Below are 24,518 nucleotides of genomic sequence, written 5' to 3'. Positions count from 1 at the left end.
CTTAACGAAAAAATATTTTATTATAGCGTTTTGGAAAGCTCTCGAGATGTGCTATAAGAATATGCAATGAAAAATGGGGTGTTCCATTTAAAAAAATTAATGTAACCTTGACCTGACCTTCGCTACGCAACCCAAGGTCAAACTGATGTGATCAGTAAATACATCTTTTTAAACGCCACAACTTTTGTCTGAAACATTTTTTTCTAAAATGCTTAGTTTTAGAGATATTTCACCGGTCCGGGACTTTTTGAACACCCTGTATATATCACGTGCTGTGTGGGAAATATTAAAATATTGTGTTGTTTGGTATATTATTTTCATGTTTTTTACTTATTAGTCAGTAATATTTAAAAAATTGTTTGTCTCAAGTATTTTAAATATTCTTTGAATATGCGGAAAACAATAATATTGTATGTAACATTTTAAAACTACATTCATAAAACATTATGTAGAAACGTTGCAAAAATATAATATTATATTATATATAATATCGATATTATATTATATATAATATCGATGTTTCAAAAAGTAGACAACATAATATCTAAAATCAGGACATAAGACGTCTTAAAGATCATCTTTAAGATGTCTTTCAGACGATTTACGATAAATATCTTTAAAACGTCTTAAAGATTATCTTTAAGACGTCTTATGTCCCGATTTTAAACATTATGTTGTCTGGGTCTGTTTCTTGCTTACTTACATGATTTCAAAATTAGCATAAAATGATATTATAATGTCAAATTAATTTAATTGATTATATCATATATTTATGTTACATTAATTGATCTTTTCGCTTCTCAGGATATTAAGCCATTGATCCTCTCTTTTTTAAGTAGACTGCTCTGCATAAATATACAATATGAATTCTTTCACTTCATACTTGTATATCTTGAAGAAAAAAGATTCAATATCCATGTCTCGTTATCGCCCATTGGTGTTCTCTCGGTTGCTCTTCAGGTCGCAACGTGACGGACAGCATTGCACCTTTAGTGCGCGGTGTCGCGTTCTCGAAACAGACTACCACGTCCACACCGGTCAAACGGGAAGGGCAACAGTCGCAACAGGTGGAACTCGCAGACAGAGACAATGATTCTACTCTGCCCACATGCTCTACGCCCGAGGGTGATTCTGGAAAGTGTCAGGACCTCAGTAATTGCCCGCAACTGTTGCTCGACCTTAACAAACTGAGGCAATCGTTGTGCTTCAAGAGTCTGTTCGTACCGGGGGTTTGTTGTCCTACGGACAAAAGCAGCAACCCCTTGGCCTCCGTGTAAGTGTCCCGCGGAATTCTTCTCGTCTTCGACTGAAATATCGCATTTTATTGTCGTCTGAGAGAGATTAAAGCGGTCGTAAATGTTGCAGCAACACCGGCGGAAGCGAGACTAATGGGGGACGTCCACCGCGACCGCAAATTCGACCCACCAAAGCTCCGATATTACGTCCGATCCCGCTGATCCCGGCGACATCATCCACGACGAGAAGACCCATTTTGTTCAATAATACAAACGGCTTTGAGACGACTGGCGTCAGCAACAACTTTATCCAAGAAGACGAAGGTATACTCGATACTTTATTATCAATTACAAATTAATTATTATTAATTTGCAGGGTTGGGAAGTAACGAGTTACTTGTAACGAAGTTACAGTTACAGTTACATTTTTTCGGTAACTGTAACTTAACTTAGTTACTTATTTTTAGTAACTTGTAACTTTTTTAACAGTTACTTTAATAGTTACTTGGGAAACGTAAAAATAAAATTAACATTATGTAGTAATCGTATATTAATTTAATAAATTTATCAACGTACTTATGGAGCATGAGATTAAATTCTTTTACCACTACGAGACTATCATTAAATTTTTATTATATTAAATACAGATTTGAAATTTATTAAGTGGATAAACTAATTAAAGTGATAGGTATTAATTATAAAATTCAATTCTTACATTTTAGTAGAGCTTAAAATGTAAGATTTTTCTATTTACAATAATAATTTACAATCATTTCAAGAAAGTAACTTAAAAGTAACGACTCGTTATTTTTTTAGTAACTGTAACTGGAATGAATTACTTTTCATAGCCAGTAACTTGTAACTATAACTAGTTACTTTTAAAAAGTAACTTTCCCAATCTTATTAATTTGTAATTAAGTAACTAACACGTTGCCAATGAACGAATAGCGTTTATTATCTGCTCCAAAGCAAGGCCTCTCTCAGGACATTCCGCAACTTAACAATTGCAATTGCACATAATAAATTTCATATACACAGAGTGTTTGACACTAAGCATCCCGTACTAAGCATCGTGCACATGTAAATTAAATAATATATAATACACCCACATACAGCACAAGATTTAAAAGATATCCCAAAGACATTCAGAAGATTGCTAAATGTCCGCATAATTCCTCAGAATATCCTAAAAATATTCCGAGGACTTCTAAATATCCACACAAATCCCCAAGATATCCCTTCAAGATCTTATGCTATGAGAGACATCATAAAATACCACTTTCTCTTCTGCTAATAATTAGTTTATCCGAGCAAAACTTGTCCGAAAAGTGTCTCCTGTAGCGAAGAACGGCGGTTTCTTTGTTTAGAATGCGGCTTGGTCAATTCCGGCAAATTCCGAGTGGTCGGCGGCGAAGCGTCGCTGCCCGGACGTTGGCCCTGGATGGCGGCGATCTTCCTTCGTGGTTTGACCGGGACGGAGTTCTGGTGCGGAGGAACACTGGTTGGACCACGTCACATCCTCACCGCCGCTCATTGCACGCGTGATTCGAGACATGATGCGTAAGTGATATATTTCACAGACACAGTATATCTAGATCGAGCATTTTCTTCCCTTATAGAAATATCATACTAAGAATCATTGATAATTACTTATTTTCAGTATTAAAAATACTGGATAATAAGTAATTATCAATGATTCTTAGTATGATATTTCTATAAGGGTTTTATTTGAGCTTTATGTATACGCAACGAGAGAAAGCACAAAACAGAGTGAGCTCTTTTCTGCGTGCACCTCAGCCTCTCCTCTCCTCAATACTCGGTCTAGATATACCACAGACTGTAAGCTACTTTTGAAGACGCTTTCAGAGATAAAAGAGAGTTCACAATGTGAGCTAAGATCTATAGTCCTGACTATCCGCTTTCTCAATACGTACTGAGAATGTTACTCATAAATATTAATAAATGTTGTTGAATTTCCTGGTCTCTCGCATTGTCTATCTCTTTTTCATGACGTTAGAAGCGAGAAAATGCATGTTAAAAACTCTTGCAAAATACGGTAAAATAAAAATATATGTCCATAAAGTAACACTTGCAATCGATTAAACAAACTTTTAAGATATTCCGCGTACTCACTTTTTGTTCTAACAATCAATAATTTATCGTAAATTAATGTAACATAGGCTGCGTTCGGGGAGAAGCTATTATATTTAGCGCTATGAGCATCCTCTGTCCTTGTTCAACTTTCAGGAACAAACAAGGACAGAGTACACTCATAGCGCTAAATAGCGTCTCCCCGAACGCAGCCATACAATTCATCTTCTTAACCTATTTCTTCGTCTATTTCTATTCAGGTTAATTTACAATAAATTATTAATTGTTAAAACAAAAGGGGAGTGCATGGAATTTCTTACAAATTTGTTTAGTTGATTGCAAGTGTTATTTTATGGATATATATTTTAACGTATTTTGCAAGAATTTTTAGCATGTATTTTCCCGCTTTGACGTCATTAAAAAGAGATAGACAATGCGAGGGGTCAGGAGATTTAAGCAATTTTATATATTGAGACGGTCCAAATAAGTTAATGTTTGATTATTTAATTCAAATATTGAAGAAAAAACTTGACATTTCATATATATTTTGCGTTGCTGTACTCATACGTATCCCCTCGTGATTTCGATCTTATAGAGATACATATTCTTTTCTTTTCTCCGCGGTTACTTAACTCTCCGTTTGCTTCGTGGCTTATTTTGAGAAAATTTCAATACTCTTATTTTAGAACAGATTAGATACATGGAATCTACTAAAAAATTTTAAAAATTAAATGATAATGAGAGTTTACATTTGCAAACACAGCTGTCTTTGCCGGTTTAGTGCAAAAAAGCGAGTGTTGAAGGTCACAATTGTTTCGAAAAACACCTACGAAGCGAATGACGTCAGTAAAAAGTTATATTACAGATTTTATTATTTCTGTATTTTTTCGTATAAACTAATTCGCGAACAAATATAATATAACGTAATAACGAATATTTCATTGTTTATTATTATAATTATTCAATATATTAAAAAAATAATGATAATCAAGAAAATTCCGAGATTCGTGGAGAACGTGCTTTTGCGACTATGTGAGAATGAAGTGTATTATGGAGAAGTTTCCGAAAAATAAGAGATGTTCATTCTGCAATTAAAAGAGCAATAAAAAAACTGTTCACTGGTGAACGAGTTGTGGGCAAGCAGTGTGGCGATCTTGATGCGCAATTTTACTTTATGCCGAATAAATATTATTTCTTTACTATTTTCCCAAATCTTTTCATTTTCTATTAACATTTATAATGTAAATTACAAGTAAAAGTTTCTTAAATAAAAACTAAGCTTATTTATAATATTTTCCAAAAACCGCCTTGTTTTGTCCGGATGTTCAGAAAATAACCATTTTCAAGCACATCGAATTTCCACAATACGAGGTCTGTTTTTTTAACTTAACTGCCTAAACTGATACAGATTGGTGCAATAAGTTAGAGTGAAACAAAATATATTTGTCACACTCTAACTTATTACACCGGCTCAGACAGTTCAGCTAAACAGGACAGATCTGAGATATCCGTGGATGTTGCAGCTTCTCCGTTCGCCAATTCACCGTGCGTCTTGGCGACATCGACCTGAAGAGAGACGACGAACCCTCATCGCCAGCGACCTATCCCGTGAAAGTGATCCACACGCATCCTAATTATGTGCGGCAAAGTTACTACAACGACATCGCCGTGTTCGAACTCGGCAAGCCTGTAAGGAAATCACCGTACGTGATACCGATATGTTTGCCGCAGAAGCAATACCGCGAAGAAATGTTCATCGGCGCCAGGCCAACGGTGGTCGGCTGGGGTGCCACTTATTACGGTAATTAAGACTTATTTCACGATTACTCGAGATGACGTAGATGTGAAGATTGCTTGAGTATCGCGTCGTATCAAAAAGCGCCAACAACCGCGCGCGCGCGCGCGTTCTAACACACTCTAACTTGTAAGTGTGTAATAAGTTAGAGTTTTTCGTCAAAGCGGGAAAATACATGCTAAAAATTCTTGCAAAATACGTTAAAATATATATCCATAAAATAACACTTGCAATCAACTAAACAAATTTGTAAGAAATTCCATGCACTCCCCTTTTGCTTTTGCATTCTGTAATAAGATTTAAATATAAGAATCGATCCTCCGTATTCGAAGATACTGAAATAAGATTTTAGATAAGAGAGATCTTAAAATAAGGATTAAGTCTTCCCACACAGCATAAATGACTGCCGACTTTTTTTAGTCGACTTTTAACTATCTTTTTCTAGAATAATTTTTTGTCGACTTTAATTATCGTTTGTAAGACGACTTAGACTCATTTAAATTCTTTAAATCTGGGTTGCTACTTTTAATTAGCCGACTATACGTATTTAGTATGTAAGCGATAAATGTCGTAACGATGCAACACAGGTGGGAAGGAAAGCACAATTCAACGACAGGCGGTCTTGCCAGTGTGGAGGAATGAGGACTGCAACAGGGTTTACAGCCAGCCGATCGACAAAAACTATTTATGTGCCGGCTATACCCAAGGCGGCAAGGACGCCTGTCAAGGTGACTCCGGTGGACCGCTGATGTTGAAACTCGAAAGTCGATGGACGCAGATAGGTATCGTCTCGTTCGGGAACAGATGCGGCGAGCCCAACTATCCCGGCGTGTACACGCGCGTCACGGAGTACATCAATTGGATCGACTATTTGATAAAAAATTAGTGACAGGCGGTAGAATCGTGCATACAGCGGGATCGTGATGTGATGTGTTCGTGACCCCTGAGCAGTGTTGATATGATAGGCAGTTCACGTATGCATGGCGATCAAGAAAGTACCGAAAACAAATAGAATCACTCTCTTAAGGGAGTTCTATTATGCAACATTTTTTTTTTTATTTTATAGAAAATGTAATATATATTTTTTTTTTATAAGACGGAATAGATATTCATAAATATTTATTTATTTGACTAGTTACTGATAATCGAAGTTATTATTATTTTAACATATCAAACATATTAAAGTAAGATATACTTTATATATAATATACGAAGTGTCCTAGATTCGTCTACACACAATTTTTTTTTATTTATATAAAATGTAATATATATTTTTATAAGATGGAATAGATATTCACAGATATTTATTTATTTGACTAATTATTGATAATCGAATTTATTGTTATTATTTTAATATATTAAACATAAAGTATAAGATATACTTTATATATAACATATAAAGTGTCCTAGATTCGTTTACGCAATATTTGTGGGAATATAGAACGGATCGAGGTGAATATAAAAGTCCCATATCGTTTCGTAATATTCGCAATACATCTGGAGATATTAATTAATATCTTGAGATTTATTACGAATATATCGTAAAACGGTATGGGAGTATTATGTTGACCTCAATCCGTTCTACGAACGTTGCAGAAACGAATCTAGGACACTTTGTATATAATATGTATATATATATATATATATATGTGTGTGTGTGTATTATATACATATAAATATATATTTTTTTAATATAACTATACTTACTTATACTTGGATATACTTGATTGACTTACCTATACTTCACGTATCGCCTGCCTGTTGGGCGCATTCCGCAAAAATTAACGTTCATATACGTTACTGAATTTGTTACTATTTTGACGCGTATACGCGAACTATTTATCAACACTGCCCCTGAGAAGTGACACAACACACGTACACACATGCATGTACTGATTATACTGAAAAAGGAAACAACTTCGAAGTTGGTATATCTGTAGCTTGGATAAAGAAGAGCCAACGTCCGTTCCGCGAAAATTTTCTCTTAGAATTTGTAAAAATTTCAGCATCTAAGATTGCCCTCTCCAAATTTTTAAAATCTAAAGATTCTCCCTCTATGTTTAGATCTTTAAATATAAAGATCTTGATAACAAAAATATTAGTATACTTGCGTCGGCTGTCTTTGTTGATGACGTCAGAAGTGAGAAATCGCATATCCATGATTCTTGCGTTATACGTTATACGTTAAAAAAGATCCACAAAATAAAATTTGTAATCGATTCAGCAAATTTGTAAAGTGTTCAGAATGCTCTCCTTTTGTTAAAATCAATAAATAGCAGTAAAATATAAATAGTGTGACATGTCAGGTTTTAATAAAACATTTCTTATTATTTGTTATATTAATTTTGTGGCTATTTATTGATTGTGACAGCAAAAAGAGGATGTTCAAAGCATTGTATAAATTTGTTGAACCGATTACAAGTGCCGTTATATGGATATATCGTTTTATTTCAATGTGTAACACAAGAATCGTGAGTATGCAGTTTCTTACTTCTGACGTCATCAAACAAGAACAGCTTACGTGAGTACATGAGTAGACCCAGGAGACTCAAATGAATGCAATTATTATGTATCAATTAAAAATCTTTATAAATTCCAAAGCTTCTATTATTGAAGCCTGAGGATAAATGAACATTGGCGCTTTTCATCCAACGTGCAGCTGTATTTCCTATAAAAGATAGACGAGTTAGTCCATTGAGACATTATGGTTTCGGTGAAATCGAATAACTGATCTTCGCTCAAAGTAAGGGAATGACTTCGTGTTCAATTATGTCACGTGCCAAGACGCTTTGATACATGCAAATTTGCATATAACGTATGTGCCTTTTATAATTCTATACATATTTTTTACATAATTATATAAATATATGTATTATACGAATATTTTCACATAAGTAACATCATGTAAACACGTCTCGTTCAATTGCAACGGACTTGTGCAGTCTTACACAGTGCGAAAATGCAGCATACATTACATATATTCTATCGTTTCGTCAATTTTGTTACAATTTTTTATATCGAATTTAGATAAATATGTAGCTCTATTTTACCTATGTATATATATGTACATATATATGTACATATATGTACATAAATACAGAAGTATCTCCGACATATACATTTTTACGTGGTAACATATTAATGTAGTCATGTATATATTCATTAAGAATATAATTTATGAATAAATTATATATATATATATATATATATATCAGTGAATGATATTAAAACTATTCATATATATAATAATCGTTCCACGACTATTTTTCTTTGGTTTACAGCTAATTACAACTAGAAAACAACTACTACATATGCATCGAAAACAAAAAAATAATATGATATAAAAATGTAATAATAAAAAATAATAATATAATAATAATATAAAAAATAATAATAATATAATAATAAGTAGTAATAATAATAATATAAAGTAATAATATATATATATATATATATATATGATATAATAATATGATATCAAATTAAGATTTGGTTCAATTAAATTCGCAATATTATATCATATTATAAAAATCCTTACAAAATATTAAGATATTAATACTATCGCAAGCCGAACTATAAAACCCTTATTAAAATACAATTGAAAAGCGTTTCCGTCAAGAATCTGGAAAATATCTTGAAGCAGATATTCAATGTAGTTCTCAAAGATTTCAGTGAGCTCTCTTTGTATATCTTTTGCATAATACGATGATGCTATTTAAAAAACATTATTGCTTAGGCCGAATAACGAAGTTAGACCGAACTATCTACAAAAAATAGTATTTTGAGAAGATAACGGAGCTAAAAAACACACGAGTAATAAAATAAGAAACCAAAAAAAAAAGAAGATACGCGAGGAGAAATCAGCCAAGTCGGTTTTTTATGAAACTCTATATGTGAATAATATTGAAAGTAGAGAAACCTTATATATTTACAGGAAATATTATTGCCTTCCTCGAATGTTTGTCGAGGCGAGATCTAAATAACATCAGAATTTATCGTGATACATCTAATGATGAAGACGCTGCGGTTATTTGCAAAAAATTGATTAAAGTAACACTGTTTTTATATCCGATTTACCTGATTGCATTTCACTGGACTGTTTACTATTATTTAGTTATATACGAAAAAAATTATGTGTTTTGGTAACTTAACTCTCTCGATACATATAGACAAATTTTTGTAGCGATCATACTGAAAAAACTTTCGAAAGTTCCAAGGATACTGAACACCGTGTAAATAGCGGCAATGTGTCCAGTTTGGAAATAATCCAAGTTTGGAATAACCCAGTGCAAACGGCAAAAATCATGAAGAAATTGAAAGACAACATCACAGAGAAAAGTCAGAAAACAGAATAACGTGTTATTACGTTTACATAAGAGAAACCTGCGAATGTTACAGAATTAGGAATATTGAACGTGTAAAACACTAAATTTATGTTATTTAGAAAATCGATCAAACTACTAAGATCTTTTGAAACTTGGAAAAAAGGGAAAAACTTGACTTATAGGAAATTACTGAGAGAAGCAGAGAAGAAGTAATAGGAAAAAATACGCGAAATCAAACGCAATAAAGCGTTTTAAGCAAGTGCACTCTATTTTTACCGTCCAGTGCAATTAATCGAGACACCTTGTAATACTTTCAGACATACGCTCAAATCTTGGAAAAGAGAAAGGCTCAACAAAGAAAAGAGATATGCATTAAATGATTGAAGATGAATCAAATGAATATCTTATGGAGAGAAGTTGAGGAAAGGATCAATGTTCAAGCATGTGACGCGTGAAAAAGGCAAAAAAACATTGAAATTGAGAGTAACGAAGTTAACAATGTAAATTTACTAAATCTATACTTCGGGCGGAAAGGACTAATTCTCATTTCTTCAGTTTTCAGTCTTACCAAAAAGCTTTTAATAATATTCGTTTCTATCAACCGTCGTTCTAAACCTAAATTTAAATTTAAATCTTTGAATAAAGTTTAAACCAAAATTTTTTTTATGCCGTACATTTTAAGATTACGCGGATTATTTACGTATTTTTTACGTGATATGCAGTCGTTTTTTATGTAGAGAATATAAATTGTGTATAATATAAATTATATATTAAAATATACAGGAATAATTAAATTATGAGACAGTCACCGTATCTGTTTTGGACATTAATTATAAATGTAATATTTAAAACAGATAACACACACACAAATTTTTCTTTTTTTTTATATAATTTCATTATTTAATAGATTGGTAGATTAAACTTTCTGTAGATAAGAATGCAAGCAAAGAATTCTACACACTGCAAACTGTTTAAGAAACAATTTTCATAAATTTATACATTAGGATTTTAAAGGTTAAACATTTAAACTCTTCTCAATTAATTTTTTAGCAAGACATACGTTCTTCAAAACGACATCCATATATAACATCTCACATAATTTAATTTACGTTATGTATTATGTCTATATAGAAGACTATGTAGAATTTCATAATCCTCAATTCATAAACTCAAATTAAGATTATTTAATCGATGTTGATAGATACGAGCATAAAAACAAAAGAAATGATAATTGGTCTTTCTCTTCTAATATATACAGATATATTATACATAGGATATATCAGACATATTGATTTGATAATAATAACATGCATACATATTCTCACATAGAGGAAACGCATCTTATTAAAGAGATCAATTAAAGAAATCAGCAGGTCCATCAATAACTCTCATGGAAAGACTTAATTCAATCTGTGACCATCTGAACGGTGTCTTGCATAAAAAGTACTTGCAGAAACGCCATCATTTAGTACGATCGTACTGTCAACCTATCTATTACGGTGCTATGTCCTACGTAAATGATATGTCAAATCAACCGTGATAACCGACATCATGTAAGAAACACAACTGCCTCTTTTGCTTCATTAAAATCTGTATCTATCAAAATTTTGAGATTGCTGTATTAACTACTAATTCGGTAAAAATATTAAGCATTTCATGTCACATTAAAGATCATAAATTAATCGTTACCTCGAATTCGTTAGTTTTCAACGATTCCGAGAGACTAGATTCATATATGTCGAATGAAGCAGACTAATGAATTTTTCATTAGAATACTCCATCTTCTCTGTTTACAGAGACATGATTTATGCACACGTACATGTACATGTGGAGGCACGTATACTTTTCTGTATACCATGTGACTTTAACTTCATATCTTCTGTTTGTCATTATCTTTCAGATTATTTAACGCCTTTTGAACCAATATTCCCAGATTTTTCGGAAGGCTCATTTGAATCGATTGCAATTGTTGTATAACTTGATTTTCAGGTGAAGAGCTACACTGTACGTTACTCTTGTTCGTTATAATATTGGTCTCTTCGATGCTATCTGCACCGCAATTATTCGTATGATCTAAATCGTTAAACTCGTTATCGCCTGCAAAGAATGAAGAGATAACATCACATATTTATTAGAAATAAGATGCTGAAAGAAGTAACAACGATAGTTGCACGATTATATGATTGCACTAACATCTCAAATCAACATTGGCGCTCGTGTAGCCTTCCAAAAGCCTCATAGTCGGTGATTGTACTGCACTGTCGAGTTCACAGATTCTTAATGCCAATATTCTACAAATGACACATGTGATTTGACTCATTGAACAGTAGATTAGTTAGTAGACTAAGTATAACTAATGTCAAATTACTTATTCGCTTTCTTTTGGTGAGCTAGAGCTAAAGTTTTGTCATTCAAAGCTTCCAACAAAGCTGTGCAAAGACACCGTAGATCGGTAACGGCAGCAGCAGACTTCTGAGGTGGTATATAAGAACTCTCTTGAAGAAGCTGTTCAACTAAGAAAAAATTATATTTTTTTTTATTATAAATTATTATTTTTATTATAAATTCGAGATACATCATGTGATAAAAAATATAGATGTTTCACCTTGTTTATGAGTCATTACTGTTCCAACTGCAGAATTTGCTCCCAATTTAATAGCTCCTTTAGTTCGTTTACTATCCAACATACTCTAGAGATAGTCAATTATCTGATATCAGAAATTAATCACAAATTAAATTAAAAAGTATGATAATCTTACAATTACCTTGTATTTTGACAAGGATTGGCGAGTGAGTTCTTTCTCCTCAAGTAATTGTTGTAATCTTTCTTGCAAGTACCTAAAAAGTTAGTATTATCAATAAGATTCAAATATCTAATCACAAGTTAACCATTAATTACCTATTCTCATTGATAAGAGCATCCAAATCAACTGGTTTCGAAGCATTTAAAGCCTTGGACAGCTCATGATTCAAACGATGTGCCTTACACTTGAAGGCATCTCTTTCCATTCCTAGCTCATGTTTTTCATCCAGAACTGTTTGTAGATCCGTTTGTAATTGTGAACACTATGATAAAAATTAAAAATTTTTATAAACTGGTAGAAAATATCCTATTTAAGTATAAACCAATTCAAATAGTTAATGATTCATAGAGATGTCTCCTTATATAACAATTTAAATTTTTTACCAATTTAATTTAACCTTTAAATTTAATTTTTCTAATTGTTCTATCATTTCTTCCCTTTGATGCATTGAGGGTGCAACTTGCACATCTTGTTGTTCAACTGACACACGATTGTTATTCATACGCAATGCCTTGATATCACCCTCAGCATCCCCTAGCTTCTGTCTTAGTGTTTCTACTTGTAACCTCAGGCATTTATTCTGTTCTCGTGCTTCTGTTAACAAATCTAAAGTTCTAAAGTCATCATCTAAATTGTAGCATCTGCAAATATTAATATTTGTTACTTAAACTTATGATAAGTCATGTAAGGGTTTTGCCATAATATTGTTGGCACAGTTTGATTTTGATACCTATTCAATTCTTTTGTGTCACACATCTGCTTCTTTAAATGCAAAAATCTTTCTTGAATTTGTTCAGCCATCAATTTAAACTGATCTCGTTGTATCCTACATTGATCCAACTCCTGGCTTAGTAACATGAGTGCTTCAGATTTCATCTGAAGTTTTCTCTTTAATATTGTCTAAAAACATAACCTCATTTAAGATTGAATGTTTTGCTACTAATATACATTTAAAATATTTTAAGTAAAACAATTCATTTTCACTCACTTTCGATTCTATGTCAATATTGTTATCGTTATTTTCCTTAATTTGGTCAGATTTCTCCTCCATCGCAGCAATTGTATCAATCAATCAATTATACTACAAAACAATGTAAAGCTTTGGACACTCTTGACAGTTGACAAAATTTTTTTCTCCATCTGATAATTTGTCTCCCGTCGCACTGTGCCTTCAGCCTTCCTCAAAGATATTTGTGACTATACGGCACATAATATTCTTATTTATATCCCTAAAAAGTAAATTTTTCTTCTCTTTAATCCAAAAAGTAATGAAAGATTTAAGGGACGTCTACATTGGAAGTAAATAGCAAGAAGTAGGAAGTAAGAGTAAGAAATTGACCAACCACAGTCGAATGTGAGAAGAATAATCAACTATGATTGGTCAATTTCTTATTCTTACTTCCTACTTTTTACTGCTTACTTCCATGTAGACGTTCCTTTAAGCTGGTGGCATCTCAAAAAAATTAAGCAGTAAAGGAACGTCTTCATTGGAAGTAAGCAGTAAGAAGTAGGAAGTAAAAATAAGAAATTGATCAATCATAGCTGATTATTCTTCTCACATTCGACTGTGGTTGGTCAATTTCTTACTCTTACTTCCTACTTCTTACTGCTTACTTCCAATGTAGACGTCCCTTTACTGCTTAAATTTTTCAAGGTGCCACCAGCTTAAAGGGACGTCTACATTGGAAGTAAGCAATAAGAAGTAGGAAGTAAGAATAAGAAATTGACCAATCATAGTTGATTATTCTTCTCACATTCGACTGTGGTTGGTCAATTTCTTACTCTTACTTCCTACTTCTTACTGCTTACTTCCAATGTAGACGTCCCTTTACTGCTTAAATTTTTCAAGGTGCCACCAGCTTAAAGGGACGTCTACATTGGAAGTAAGCAATAAGAAGTAGGAAGTAAGAATAAGAAATTGACCAATCATAGTTGATTATTCTTCTCACATTCGACTATGGTTGGTCAATTTCTTACTCTTACTTCCTACTTACTTCCAATGTAGACGTCCCTTAAGACGTAAGCAGTAAGCGAATCAGCCAATCACAGTCGTTGATTCTTGGACCGTAAGAAGAATCAACAACTGTGATTGGTCAATTTGCTTACTGCTTACGTCTTACTGCTTAAAGGTACCTTTACATGGGAGCATCGAGCGTCGAGCGTTAAAGCGGTAGCCAATCAACGTGCCACTTTCCGCAAGAACTACAAGTACTACTTCTGGGACCTGATACGTTGATTGGCTAACGCTTTAACGCTCGATGCTGGAACGCTCCGATGTATTGGCATCTTAAGTTTTTCTGTGTGCCACGGCCCTTAGTGAGAACACAATTTTTCTCTGTGGCAGTTAAACTAGAATGACAATTGTTAGAAAAAAACCTGAGAGTGGCCACCGACGAAAGTGGACGTTCATTTAGAGAAAAGGAAGCGTCCCCTGGCCAAATGGACATCAACTACATTGATTATGCTCGATAACAGTGGTTCGCGTCTGTGATATGGTTCATATCCGAAATGAGATGGAAGTCAAGAGCTTTGTACCAATCAAATATAAAGAAAATAATCGACTATGATTGATCAACTTCTTATGGCTTGAGGCCAGGGGTGTCAGAATGGGCTATTTTTCGAGATTTGGGTTACTCGGCAAACAATTTTGCGAGTAAAAATGTCTTTTGCGACCGATTGTAAATTGGGCTTAATCAGTTTCCAGCCGAGCAAAAATTGAATTAGTCCTGATTGAACCTATGTACAATTAAGTGTCGGCTACAACCTCACTTTCAGATTTAAGTCTTAAATCAGAGGCACACGATGCTTGTTTTCGTGCTGGATTTCTTGCTGGATGAAAATACACTATTCCGATTGGTCCGTCTTCAGAAATGCACCAATCAGAACAAAGTATTTCCATCCCGCAAGTAATCCAGCATGAAAACAAGCATCGTGTGCTGCTGGCTTTAAACAACTGACCAACCACAGTCAATTATTCTAATTGAGGCCAAATCACACTAGCGATTGGCGATTGACGATTGACATTTAAAGATTAGATTTTAACGAATCAACAAGCTTCAGCCTTGGCTTACTTTGTTCCCATTGGTAAAGTTCCAATCTTCAATCGTCAATCATCTATCGCCAATCGTTAGCGTGATTTGGCCTTAAGATAGAACAAAGTTCGCTTATTGCGCATGCGCGACTTTTGTCCCTCAATCTTGGAACACTACGCAAAGGCAGTGCTGGGAGTTCTCGATATATTTTCGCACACGCGCATTGAGCAAACTCTGTGGTAACCTCAGCGCCGTATCTATTTTAAGGTATCGTAAGATCCCTCACCTAAAAGAAAATATGAAGGGAGAAAAGAAAGTTTGTGGGAAGAAACAGAATGCTGTTCATAAGTAAATATAAATATATTTTTTAATTTGTAATTTCTACAGCCAACCAATCATTGAAAATATTCATATTTAACCATGCATACTGGAATTTTCTTCTCGCACATTTCCTCTTCTTTGCCTCCATGCCACAATATCACTTTATATTAAAATTACACTTTGTATCAAATTTCATTTATTAATATATACTATATATACATATTATAATATCACATTTTATATAGCTATACTAATTATTATAACTATATTAATTATACTAATTTATTATTATATCATATTATTACCTATCCAACCTAACCACTCGCGGGCAAACAACACAGACAGACGACCGAGTATTTTGTACATTAAACTTATTAATAACTAACATTTTTTGAAAATCAACTACCTGATGCTCACGTTATCCGCTAGGCTACTCTAGCTAACTCTAATAGCGTTTTTCATTGGCAGAATTGGTGCGCACTGAGTGCGCACTAAGCCTTGTTCAGTATGTCATTATATTGAAAGATTGTCTTAAATAAATTCTCAAATATTTTTAACCAGTAATATAATATGTATAACATCCGTACAAATCATTTTATAACTTAAAATATTTTTAAATATGTATTAAGACACGATCTTAAATATAAAAATGTATTGTAAACAAGCCTTAGTACGCACTAAGTGTGCACCAGTTCTGCCAATGAAAAACGTTATAACTAACTCTACTCGAGCATCGGAAAGCAGTACTGAATTGTCTTGAAACATACTAGATGATTGTGCCTATTACATTTTTCGACCCTAGTGGAACTAACTCGTACTCGATTTAATGTAAACATCCCTTGAGTTAGAAGAAGTTATGAACTACAAAAGTATTAGATGGTCGTGCCTATCATAATTTTCAGCCCTAGTGCAACTAACTCTAACTCTAGGGTGCGTTTAGATTCCCTACTCGGGTGCACTCTGTTACTAGAAACACTATAGTATATGTTATATATACTACAGCACTTCTTGTATTAGAGTGCACACGGGTAAGAAATCTGAACGCAGCTCTAATTGTCGTAAACACCCAGTACTTCTTTGTATGATTAGATGCTTCGTTGGAATATGCGATGACAATATGCCATCATATGTACATCATTCACATTTAAGCAATTGTTGTCGTCATGTTGCTGTCAACTTGCTGTCGAGTCATGAAGAATACATGTGAGGACAATCCAACGAACATAATAGGTTTGTTCAAGATGCTTGTACTATTCACACTTTTACACCTAATATCCGTTGCACACTAATGCACCTCATACTATACAAATTTTCCAAAATACGTTTTGAAAACGCTTTTAGGACGGAGGGATGTCATCAGAATATTTTTAGGACGTTCTTTGAAGATGTGAGCTGTCTGAAAATAACTAAAATCTAATAAGTTTATTCGCATTAATTGAACTTTTTACACTTTCACACTTAGTGCACATTAATTCTTTAGAAGTTCTAAAAATGACATAAGTTCCGTTCGTGTTATGCCCGTATCAGACTACAGATTAGAAATGAGATTGAATTGAAATTTAGCCAATTAAAGCAAAATTCACTAAGCTCAAGTTTGGTGAACTTTGCTCTGATTAGCCAATTTTCAATTCAATCTCAATCCTAATCTATAGTCTGATACGGGCTTTACGAGTATAATTGCAATTTTGATACACTTTTTACACTTGATCCCAAGCAAGAGTGAAAAGTGTATCAGAATTGCATTTACACTCGTAAAACGAACGGAAAACATGACGCCATTTTTAGAACCTCTAAAGAATTAATGTGCACTAAGTGTGAAAGTGTAAAAAATTCAATTAATGTGAATAAACTTATTGGATATTAGCTATTTTAAAACAATTCACACTTTCAAAGGACGTCCTAAGAATATTCTGATGACGTCCCTCCGTCCTAAAAACGTCTTCAGAATGTATTTTTGAAAATTTGTGTTGTTTGGAGTGCACTAGTGTACAACGGGCATTAGATGTAAAAGTGTGAAAAGTACAACTCGAACAAACCTAATGTAGAAGCACCTTATCCCTACTTTTTCGAAAACAGTTCCTTTAACGGTTCTCAGCAACTTGACGGCAACTTCATAAACAGATGGCTATCTGGGTAATTTGATCTCTGATAATGCCTTACTGTTTGCATGAAATGACACGTTCTTTATTCGATTTTATGCTGCTTCATGACGAAAAATCATGTCTGTACTTAATATTTAAATTTTTCTCTTGCTCTGCTGACAATCGTGCCTCATTTTTGCATTATTTTTGCCATCATATCATGATGTAGATTCTGTTAGATTTCTATTACATTTTTACACGCACTATCTGACATAGCACAGATCATGCTTCGTTAATGCCAAAATTATGTCAACATAATATGCAGTACACACTTAGCAAAACCTGACTTTTGCAAACTTGGCTATTTGGGATGTTTTCCGTTCGTGTTACGAGTGTAAATGCAATTCTATACACTTTTCACTCGTGCTCGGAACCAAGTGTACAAAGGCCGGTATTCATAGTCGAATCTTATTTCAAGATCGTCTTAAGTAATGTCTTAAGATGCGAATATGGCTCTGTGATTGGTTCATGATATCTTAGTACTTAAGTTGATCTTAAATAGAAGATCTGATTATGAATACTGGCTGAAGTGTATCAGAATTGCATTTGGTGCTTCCAATTGCTTAACACATCTTGACACACACGTACACAAAACCAGTTTATTGGTCATATATTATCTAAAATATCTTGTAAGATAATATGCAACCAATAAACTGGTTTTGTGTAACACAGTATACGCAACTGGAAAATTTACACTCGTAAAGCCCGTATCAGACTATAGTTTAAGATTGAAATTGAATTGAAATTTAGCCAATTAGAGCAAAATTCACTAAGCTCAAGTTTGGTGAACTTAATTGGCCAATTTTCAATTCAATCTCAATTTTAATCCGTAGTCTGATACGGGCTTAACACGAATGGAAATCATGACGTCATTTTTAAAATCTCTAATGGCCTCAGCACACAGGACGCGGTAATGCTTGCCGCGCGGCAGAAGTCCGCGCGACAGCCAATCAATATGTTGTTTTTCTGTAAGAGCTAGAAGGTTATTACAGAAAGCAGTATATTGATTGGGTGTCGCGTGAACTTCCGTCGCGCGGCAAGCATTACCGCGTCCTGTGTGCAGGAGCCATAAGTCCTGAGCCACAATAGGTGTAGTAGTCTTTAAATCTTACGAAATTAACCAATCACGGTCGATTATTTTCCTTACATTTAACTGTGATTGGTCAATTTTTTAAGGCTTAAAGATTACTATACCTATTGTGGATTGGGACTAAGTCCTAGCACCAACATTATTTTAGCTTTAAGTGAAACTTAAACATATATCTATCTTTATCACTCTTTCTAAATGTATAAAGACAGAGGTATATTTAAGTCTCGCTTAAAACCAAAATAATGTTGGAGCAACCGGGCCTAATGGCTTCTGCACACAGGACGCGGTAATGCTTGCCGCGCGGCGGAAATCCGTGCAACATCCAATCAATATGCTGTTTTTCGTAATAACCTTCTAGCTCTTACGGAAAAACAACATATTGATTGGCTGTCGCACGGATTTCTTCCGTGCGGCAAGCATTACCGCGTCCTGTGTGCAGGAGCCATTACGCTTGCGCATAGTAAAAACCAATCAAAATTAGACACAATTTTTACCTCGTCCCCCTCTCTCTGTAACTTCCCCCTTCGGGATTACACTCCATCCTTATATTCCTACATCCATGGCATCCCTATATAAAATGGCACTGATCAGAATAGCATTCACATTTGTGTATTCGTGCAGTCAATGTTACCTGTGGATCTTAAACGCAACTTTAACTTTTTAAGTATAGTGAGGTAAATTTGAACAAACATAACATTAATTACTATCTGTAATGAGCAGTTCTACAATAAACTATTAATTATAAGCCGTACGCAAGTTAAACAACCATTTTTTGAAAATAATCAACTGTAATTGGTTAATTTGCTTATAAATAATAACTTAGGGCCGATTGTTTCAACTTATAAAAAGCTCCTTACATTTAGAGATTGTCTACAATACGGTCGTAGTCACGTTTTAAAGTCATAGCACTAAATTTTAAATCGATCATATATTTATTTCCTTCGCATAAACTCGTAAAAAACGAAAAGTTTTCTTGACAAAAACAAGCAAGTTGTTTCCACGTCGAATCACGTGATTTACTTGAATTACGTGGATGTAAATTAATCCATAAGTTTTTACGTGAACGTTAACGTTTTTTCATTATCAAGTCGAAGTATTTTATTCTTGTAATATCAACATATTTTCTAATATATAAATAAAGTACATTACAACGCAGATTAAATCTAGGACGTTCGAAAGAAACAGAGTTCCGCATATTGGCTGCGTTCAGCAGAACTCAGCGCTTTGTAAACGATTTAATGATACATTACAACAGTTTAGATGTTCTGCTGAACGCTAACGCATGTCAGCGCTACATATATTAATATATATATATATAATATTTTTCAATTTAAATTATAGTATCTACAACATTATATATTATATCTTTATATATATATATATATATATATATATATATATATATATATATATATTGTGCTTCAATACAACTGGAGGCATTTATCTTGGGTTGCGTTCCGTTTCACGCATTATGCGCGCATTGTCTACAATATACGTAACATGAACTATAGATAAATGCGCGCATATGCGTGAAACAGAACACAACCTTGCTCAACACGTTGTGCATAGATTCAGCGTACTTTCAATTCGCTGAAAAACATGGCTACCGCTAAGTAAACATGTTGCGTCGCTGAATGCGTTAAGTACCGCAGAAAGTTCAGCAGAAAATCATAAAAATGGCTAATGGCTGCGTTCAGCAGAACACAAAAGTTGCACAACTGTTTTATGATTTTCTGCTGAACGGTACTTAACGCATTCAGCGGCGCAACAGGTTTACTCAGCGGTCGCCATGTTTTTCAGCGAATTGAAAGTACACTAAATCTAAAGGTGCCTTTACATAGGAGCATCGAGCGTCGAGCGTTAAAGCGGTAGCCAATCAACGTGCCACTTTCCGCAAGAACTACAAGTATACTTCTGGAACCTGATACGTTGATTGGCTAACGCTTTAACACTCGACACTGGAACGCTCCCATGTATTGGCACCTTAAGCACAACGTGTTGAGCAAGATGGATGCCTCCAGTTTTATAGAAGCACAATGTACATATATAAAGATATAATGGTAAACGGACATAATCCATAAAAAAAGAGGGGATAGCGTTGGCAACGTTCAAAAGTTCCTAGGATCCATAAATTCATTTCTCAAGGTTAATATCATTGTTAGACGGGAAAATGCACAACAGAGGTGTAGAGTTGTAACAGGTTATATGTCACGGTGTCAAAAGTAAACATAGCGGGAGTGAATGACAAGTTATGGTGACAGAGGTTAACACCAAATTTTGTTAATCGGTAGTTTCCTCGGATTATTTTATGGAAGAAGAAGAAGAAGGTTAGTACCAAATGTTAAAAATCGTGAATTTCAGATAACGTTTGCATCGAGTTCATGAGCGTGAAAATAAACAGTGCGATTGACTTCACTGCAAGTGGCATTATATATAAATTAATGTTTAATACGCAAGATCGTATATCATCAAGTGCTAAGCTTAAAATAACGGCGAGGTGGATTTAATCTAATTGCATGTAATATATTGCATTTTAGGAGAGGATTGAGCTATATATGCATATCAGCGGCGATGCGTTTAATCAATACGTTTTCTTGATGAATATTATATAAGTATAATATACCGTTGTTTATATATATCGTCGATATTAAAATTATCTAATAGAAAGTTACTATTTAGTACGCGTATCAAGTGTACGATGTAAACCAGGCCACTGAATAAAGTCGCGAGGCACCTTGGTATTGGTAAGCGTCAGATGATATGGATGGACCATGAGCTCTTTGCATATGTCTGGTCAGCTGTTCCAACTTCTGTTATCTTCTGTATCTTGGCGTTCTTTAATATCGTTCTGCAAATACACATATTTAGCATAATTATTTTAGTCACTAAAACTATACAGCATATAAGATCTGTGATTACAAATTTTCTATATTTGCAAATGTCGAACTGTGATATCCATACCTTTTGAGCATCGACCAGAACTTTGTCTAGAAGCATGATCACTCACAGATTAAAATTGCTCATTTGGACTCGCGTGAACTTCATTAAGACCATCCTCGTTGAAGGTCAGACTATGACTCAACTCCATTGTTGCTCCAAGTATATATGTACACAGACTGCTCTTGAGTATCAGTCGCTTTTCTCTCCTGAAATGCAATACATTACATGCAATTAGATTAAATCCACCTCGCCGTTATTTTAAGCTTAGCACTTGATGATATACGATCTTGCGCATTAAACATTAAATTATATATAATGCCACTTGGAGTGAAGTCAGTCGCACTGTTTATTATCACGCTCATGAACTCGATGAAAACGTTATCTGAAATTCACGATTTTTAACATTTGGTACTAACCTTCTTCTTCTTCTTCCATAAAATAATCCGAGGAAACTACCAATTAACAAAATTTGGTGTTAACCTCTGTCTCCATAACTTGTCATTCACTCCCGCTATGTTTACTTTTGACACTGTGACATGTAACTTGTCACAACTCTACACCTCTGTTGTGCATTTTCCCGTCTAACAATGATATTAACCTTGAGAAATGAATTTATGGATCCTAGGAACTTTTGAACGTTGCCAACGCTATCCCCTCTTTTTTTATGGATTATGTCCGCTTACCAGATATAATATACAATGTTGTGGATACTATAATTTAAATTAAAAAAATATATATATATATATATATATATATATATATATATATATATATATATATGGTTTTGCATCAGCATCGCAATATCCAAATCCGTACATGTTTATGCCAGCCAATCGCAGAGTAGCTGAGTAGCTGATCACATGTCCAAGTTGGCGATTCTCTTTACTAGACGTTCTCTACCCCAACCCATATAGCATACAATGTTCTATGAATATTTTTATAAAATGCGAATATTCTGAATTTCAGAATATTCAAATGGAATGTTCAATAAATATACGTAGAATATTACAATTAGAGACATATTTTCATAATGAAAAAGAACTTGCTAAGAATATTCTTCGAAAGTGTATAGAATATTTGTCGAGAATATTTGTGGAATATTTTTCGAGAACGATTTTAGAATACACGCTCCAAACTATTTTAGAATACTCATCGAGTTTATGTATTGCACATTGTTTATGGTGTAATACATGTCTTATAGCGAATTCGGTTGCTTGCACTAGGGATGCGTTCGAAAACATCACCCGTGTGTATTTTGTCACACTCAGATCGTTCGAAAACCCCTAGTGGGCACACTGACCATGCGACCATGGCCGTTCGAAAACCGTACTCCGTGGACCACTCGTGTGACTTTTCTCCACTCTCTTTTGGGGTGCGTTCGAAAACACTGAAAGTCCACGACGGAAAGTGGCTGTGGTGGATGGGCTTGGTGGGGTTAGTGGAGTTGGTATCGAGAGGAGTTTTCGAACAGCCATGGAAGAATGCTCAATGTGACATACTACATGTGTGTGTGCCTACATATGTGTTGTACAAAATGGCTGATCGAAAGCGTATTTCGACATTAGCTGTAATTGCTTCTCAACAAAATAATAATAAATTAATAAATTTAGTAATTAATTAATTAATTTAGTAATTATTAATTTATAATTTAGTTATCTGGAAAGTTAATTGGCTATATATTCCTCGGTCCGAGAACTCGGATCGATTTCTAGCATCGTGGGCACCAGGCCTAAGGAAATTTATAAACTTATTTATTACTCCTTACCTTTAACATCGTATATATAGACATTTCCCTTGTCATCCTTTTGTATATTTTTTTAAATATCCATGCATAAAATATGACGACCCGAGATTAAATTTTCCATTTTTTTTCACAAATTGTTACTGATTCGTGACTTTTAACGTGCCTCGTATCTCGTAAGAAAATTTCAGAACCTATAAAATACAAAAAGCTTAATAAGCTTTATTTATATTTAAAGACAATATTCTGACAATATACATCACTATAGAAATAAATCTAAACCTGGCTAACCTACACTGCTGTATTTAAATTTTTTATCTTACTGTGATGGCTAATGGTTGTACGAATGTTTTGAAGAACAAAAAACCATAAATAATTTAGTAATTTCATACTGTATTGCACTCTTTGCGCACTCTCCACCATCTCCACCGATTCACACCGCGCAAAAGAGAGTGGAGAAAAGTCACACGAGTGGTCCACGGAGTACGGTTTTCGAACGGCCATGGTCGCATGGTCAGTGTGCCCACTAGGGGTTTTCGAATGATCTGAGTGTGACAAAATACACACGGGTGATGTTTTCGAACGCACCTCTTACGGAAAAGAGATATAGTGGGCATCAGCCAATCAAAATAATTCTGCTTTCATTCCGTTCCGTTGTGTGATAGGTGAATTTCACATGGCACATGGCACGGAACAAAAACGGAAAACATAATAAATATTGTGTGCTATCAAGGCCTGCTCAAACATTTCTTTCTCGTTTACCTTTATAATTTCACGTTAACTTTGAAAATATTTTATATTTCAATAAATTTGTATATGTTAATGACTAAAGCACATTTAGGTTAAGATGTATTTATCTCTTTAAGGCCTGGTTGTACCAACATTATTTTAAGCAAAACTTAAATATATATCTATCTTTATCTTTCTTTCTAAATAAATAAAGACAGACGTATATTTAAGTCTTGCTTAAAACCAAAATAATATTAGTACAACCGGGCTTAAC

At 34.0% G+C, this 24,518-nt stretch overlaps 3 protein-coding genes across 5 annotated transcripts in view; 2 read left to right on the top strand and 1 right to left on the bottom strand.

The window, feature by feature from the left end:
- Positions 1-6,858, top strand: part of LOC116848918 (proclotting enzyme-like) — a 29,372-nt gene extending 22,514 nt beyond the window's left edge. Inside the window, exons 4-8 of the mRNA XM_032825519.1 lie at positions 961-1,273; positions 1,366-1,559; positions 2,603-2,795; positions 4,850-5,127; positions 5,709-6,858. Of these exons, the coding sequence (XP_032681410.1) occupies positions 961-1,273; positions 1,366-1,559; positions 2,603-2,795; positions 4,850-5,127; positions 5,709-6,007 (1,277 nt within the window). The 3' untranslated portion in view covers positions 6,008-6,858. The remainder of the gene's footprint in view (positions 1-960; positions 1,274-1,365; positions 1,560-2,602; positions 2,796-4,849; positions 5,128-5,708) is intronic.
- LOC116848919 (coiled-coil domain-containing protein 149) lies at positions 5,922-13,555 on the bottom strand. 3 transcript variants are annotated; one of them, XR_004379034.1, is made up of 11 exons: positions 13,239-13,555; positions 12,981-13,150; positions 12,648-12,891; positions 12,346-12,512; positions 12,212-12,284; positions 12,052-12,136; positions 11,815-11,959; positions 11,640-11,737; positions 11,136-11,543; positions 6,858-7,789; positions 5,922-6,064 (listed from the first exon to the last, which is right to left on the bottom strand). XR_004379034.1 is itself a non-coding variant. In XM_032825520.1 (9 exons), exons 1-9 carry the CDS (start codon positions 13,299-13,301, stop codon positions 11,317-11,319), a joined length of 1,272 nt encoding a protein of 423 aa, XP_032681411.1. In that variant the 5' UTR covers positions 13,302-13,555; the 3' UTR covers positions 9,924-11,316. The 3 variants fall into 3 exon arrangements, 1 of the variants encoding a protein (XP_032681411.1); XR_004379033.1 differs by lacking the exons at positions 5,922-6,064; positions 6,858-7,789 and adding an exon at positions 9,924-11,042; XM_032825520.1 differs by lacking the exons at positions 5,922-6,064; positions 6,858-7,789 and having other exon boundaries at positions 9,924-11,543.
- Positions 13,556-19,405: 5,850 nt separating this feature from the next.
- Positions 19,406-24,518, top strand: part of LOC116848870 (F-box/LRR-repeat protein 2-like) — an 8,917-nt gene continuing 3,804 nt past the window's right edge. The window contains exon 1 of the mRNA XM_032825430.1: positions 19,406-19,508. The gene's annotated coding sequence lies outside the window, so the exon portion shown is untranslated. The remainder of the gene's footprint in view (positions 19,509-24,518) is intronic.

The sequence above is a fragment of the Odontomachus brunneus genome, unplaced genomic scaffold (genome assembly GCF_010583005.1).
Source record: "Odontomachus brunneus isolate Ranch 3 - 2012 unplaced genomic scaffold, Obru_v1 Obru_scaffold_101, whole genome shotgun sequence".
In the NCBI taxonomy this organism is placed as follows: Eukaryota; Metazoa; Arthropoda; class Insecta; order Hymenoptera; family Formicidae; genus Odontomachus; species Odontomachus brunneus.
The sequence above is the reverse complement of the archived record's forward strand: the minus strand, read 5'-3'. Positions and strand labels throughout refer to the sequence as shown.

What these genes read in the sequence shown, in the direction of transcription:
- LOC116848919 (XM_032825520.1), bottom strand. Translation starts at nt 13,301, where the DNA reads ATGGAGGAGAAATCTGACCAAATTAAGGAAAATAACGATAACAATATT. An exon ending in GCTCTTATCAATGAGAATAG is followed by an intron (nt 12,285 to 12,345) that starts GTAATTAATGGT and finishes CTAACTTTTTAG; the next exon opens with GTACTTGCAAGAAAGATTAC. An exon ending in AATCCTTGTCAAAATACAAG is followed by an intron (nt 12,137 to 12,211) that starts GTAATTGTAAGA and finishes GACTATCTCTAG; the next exon opens with AGTATGTTGGATAGTAAACG.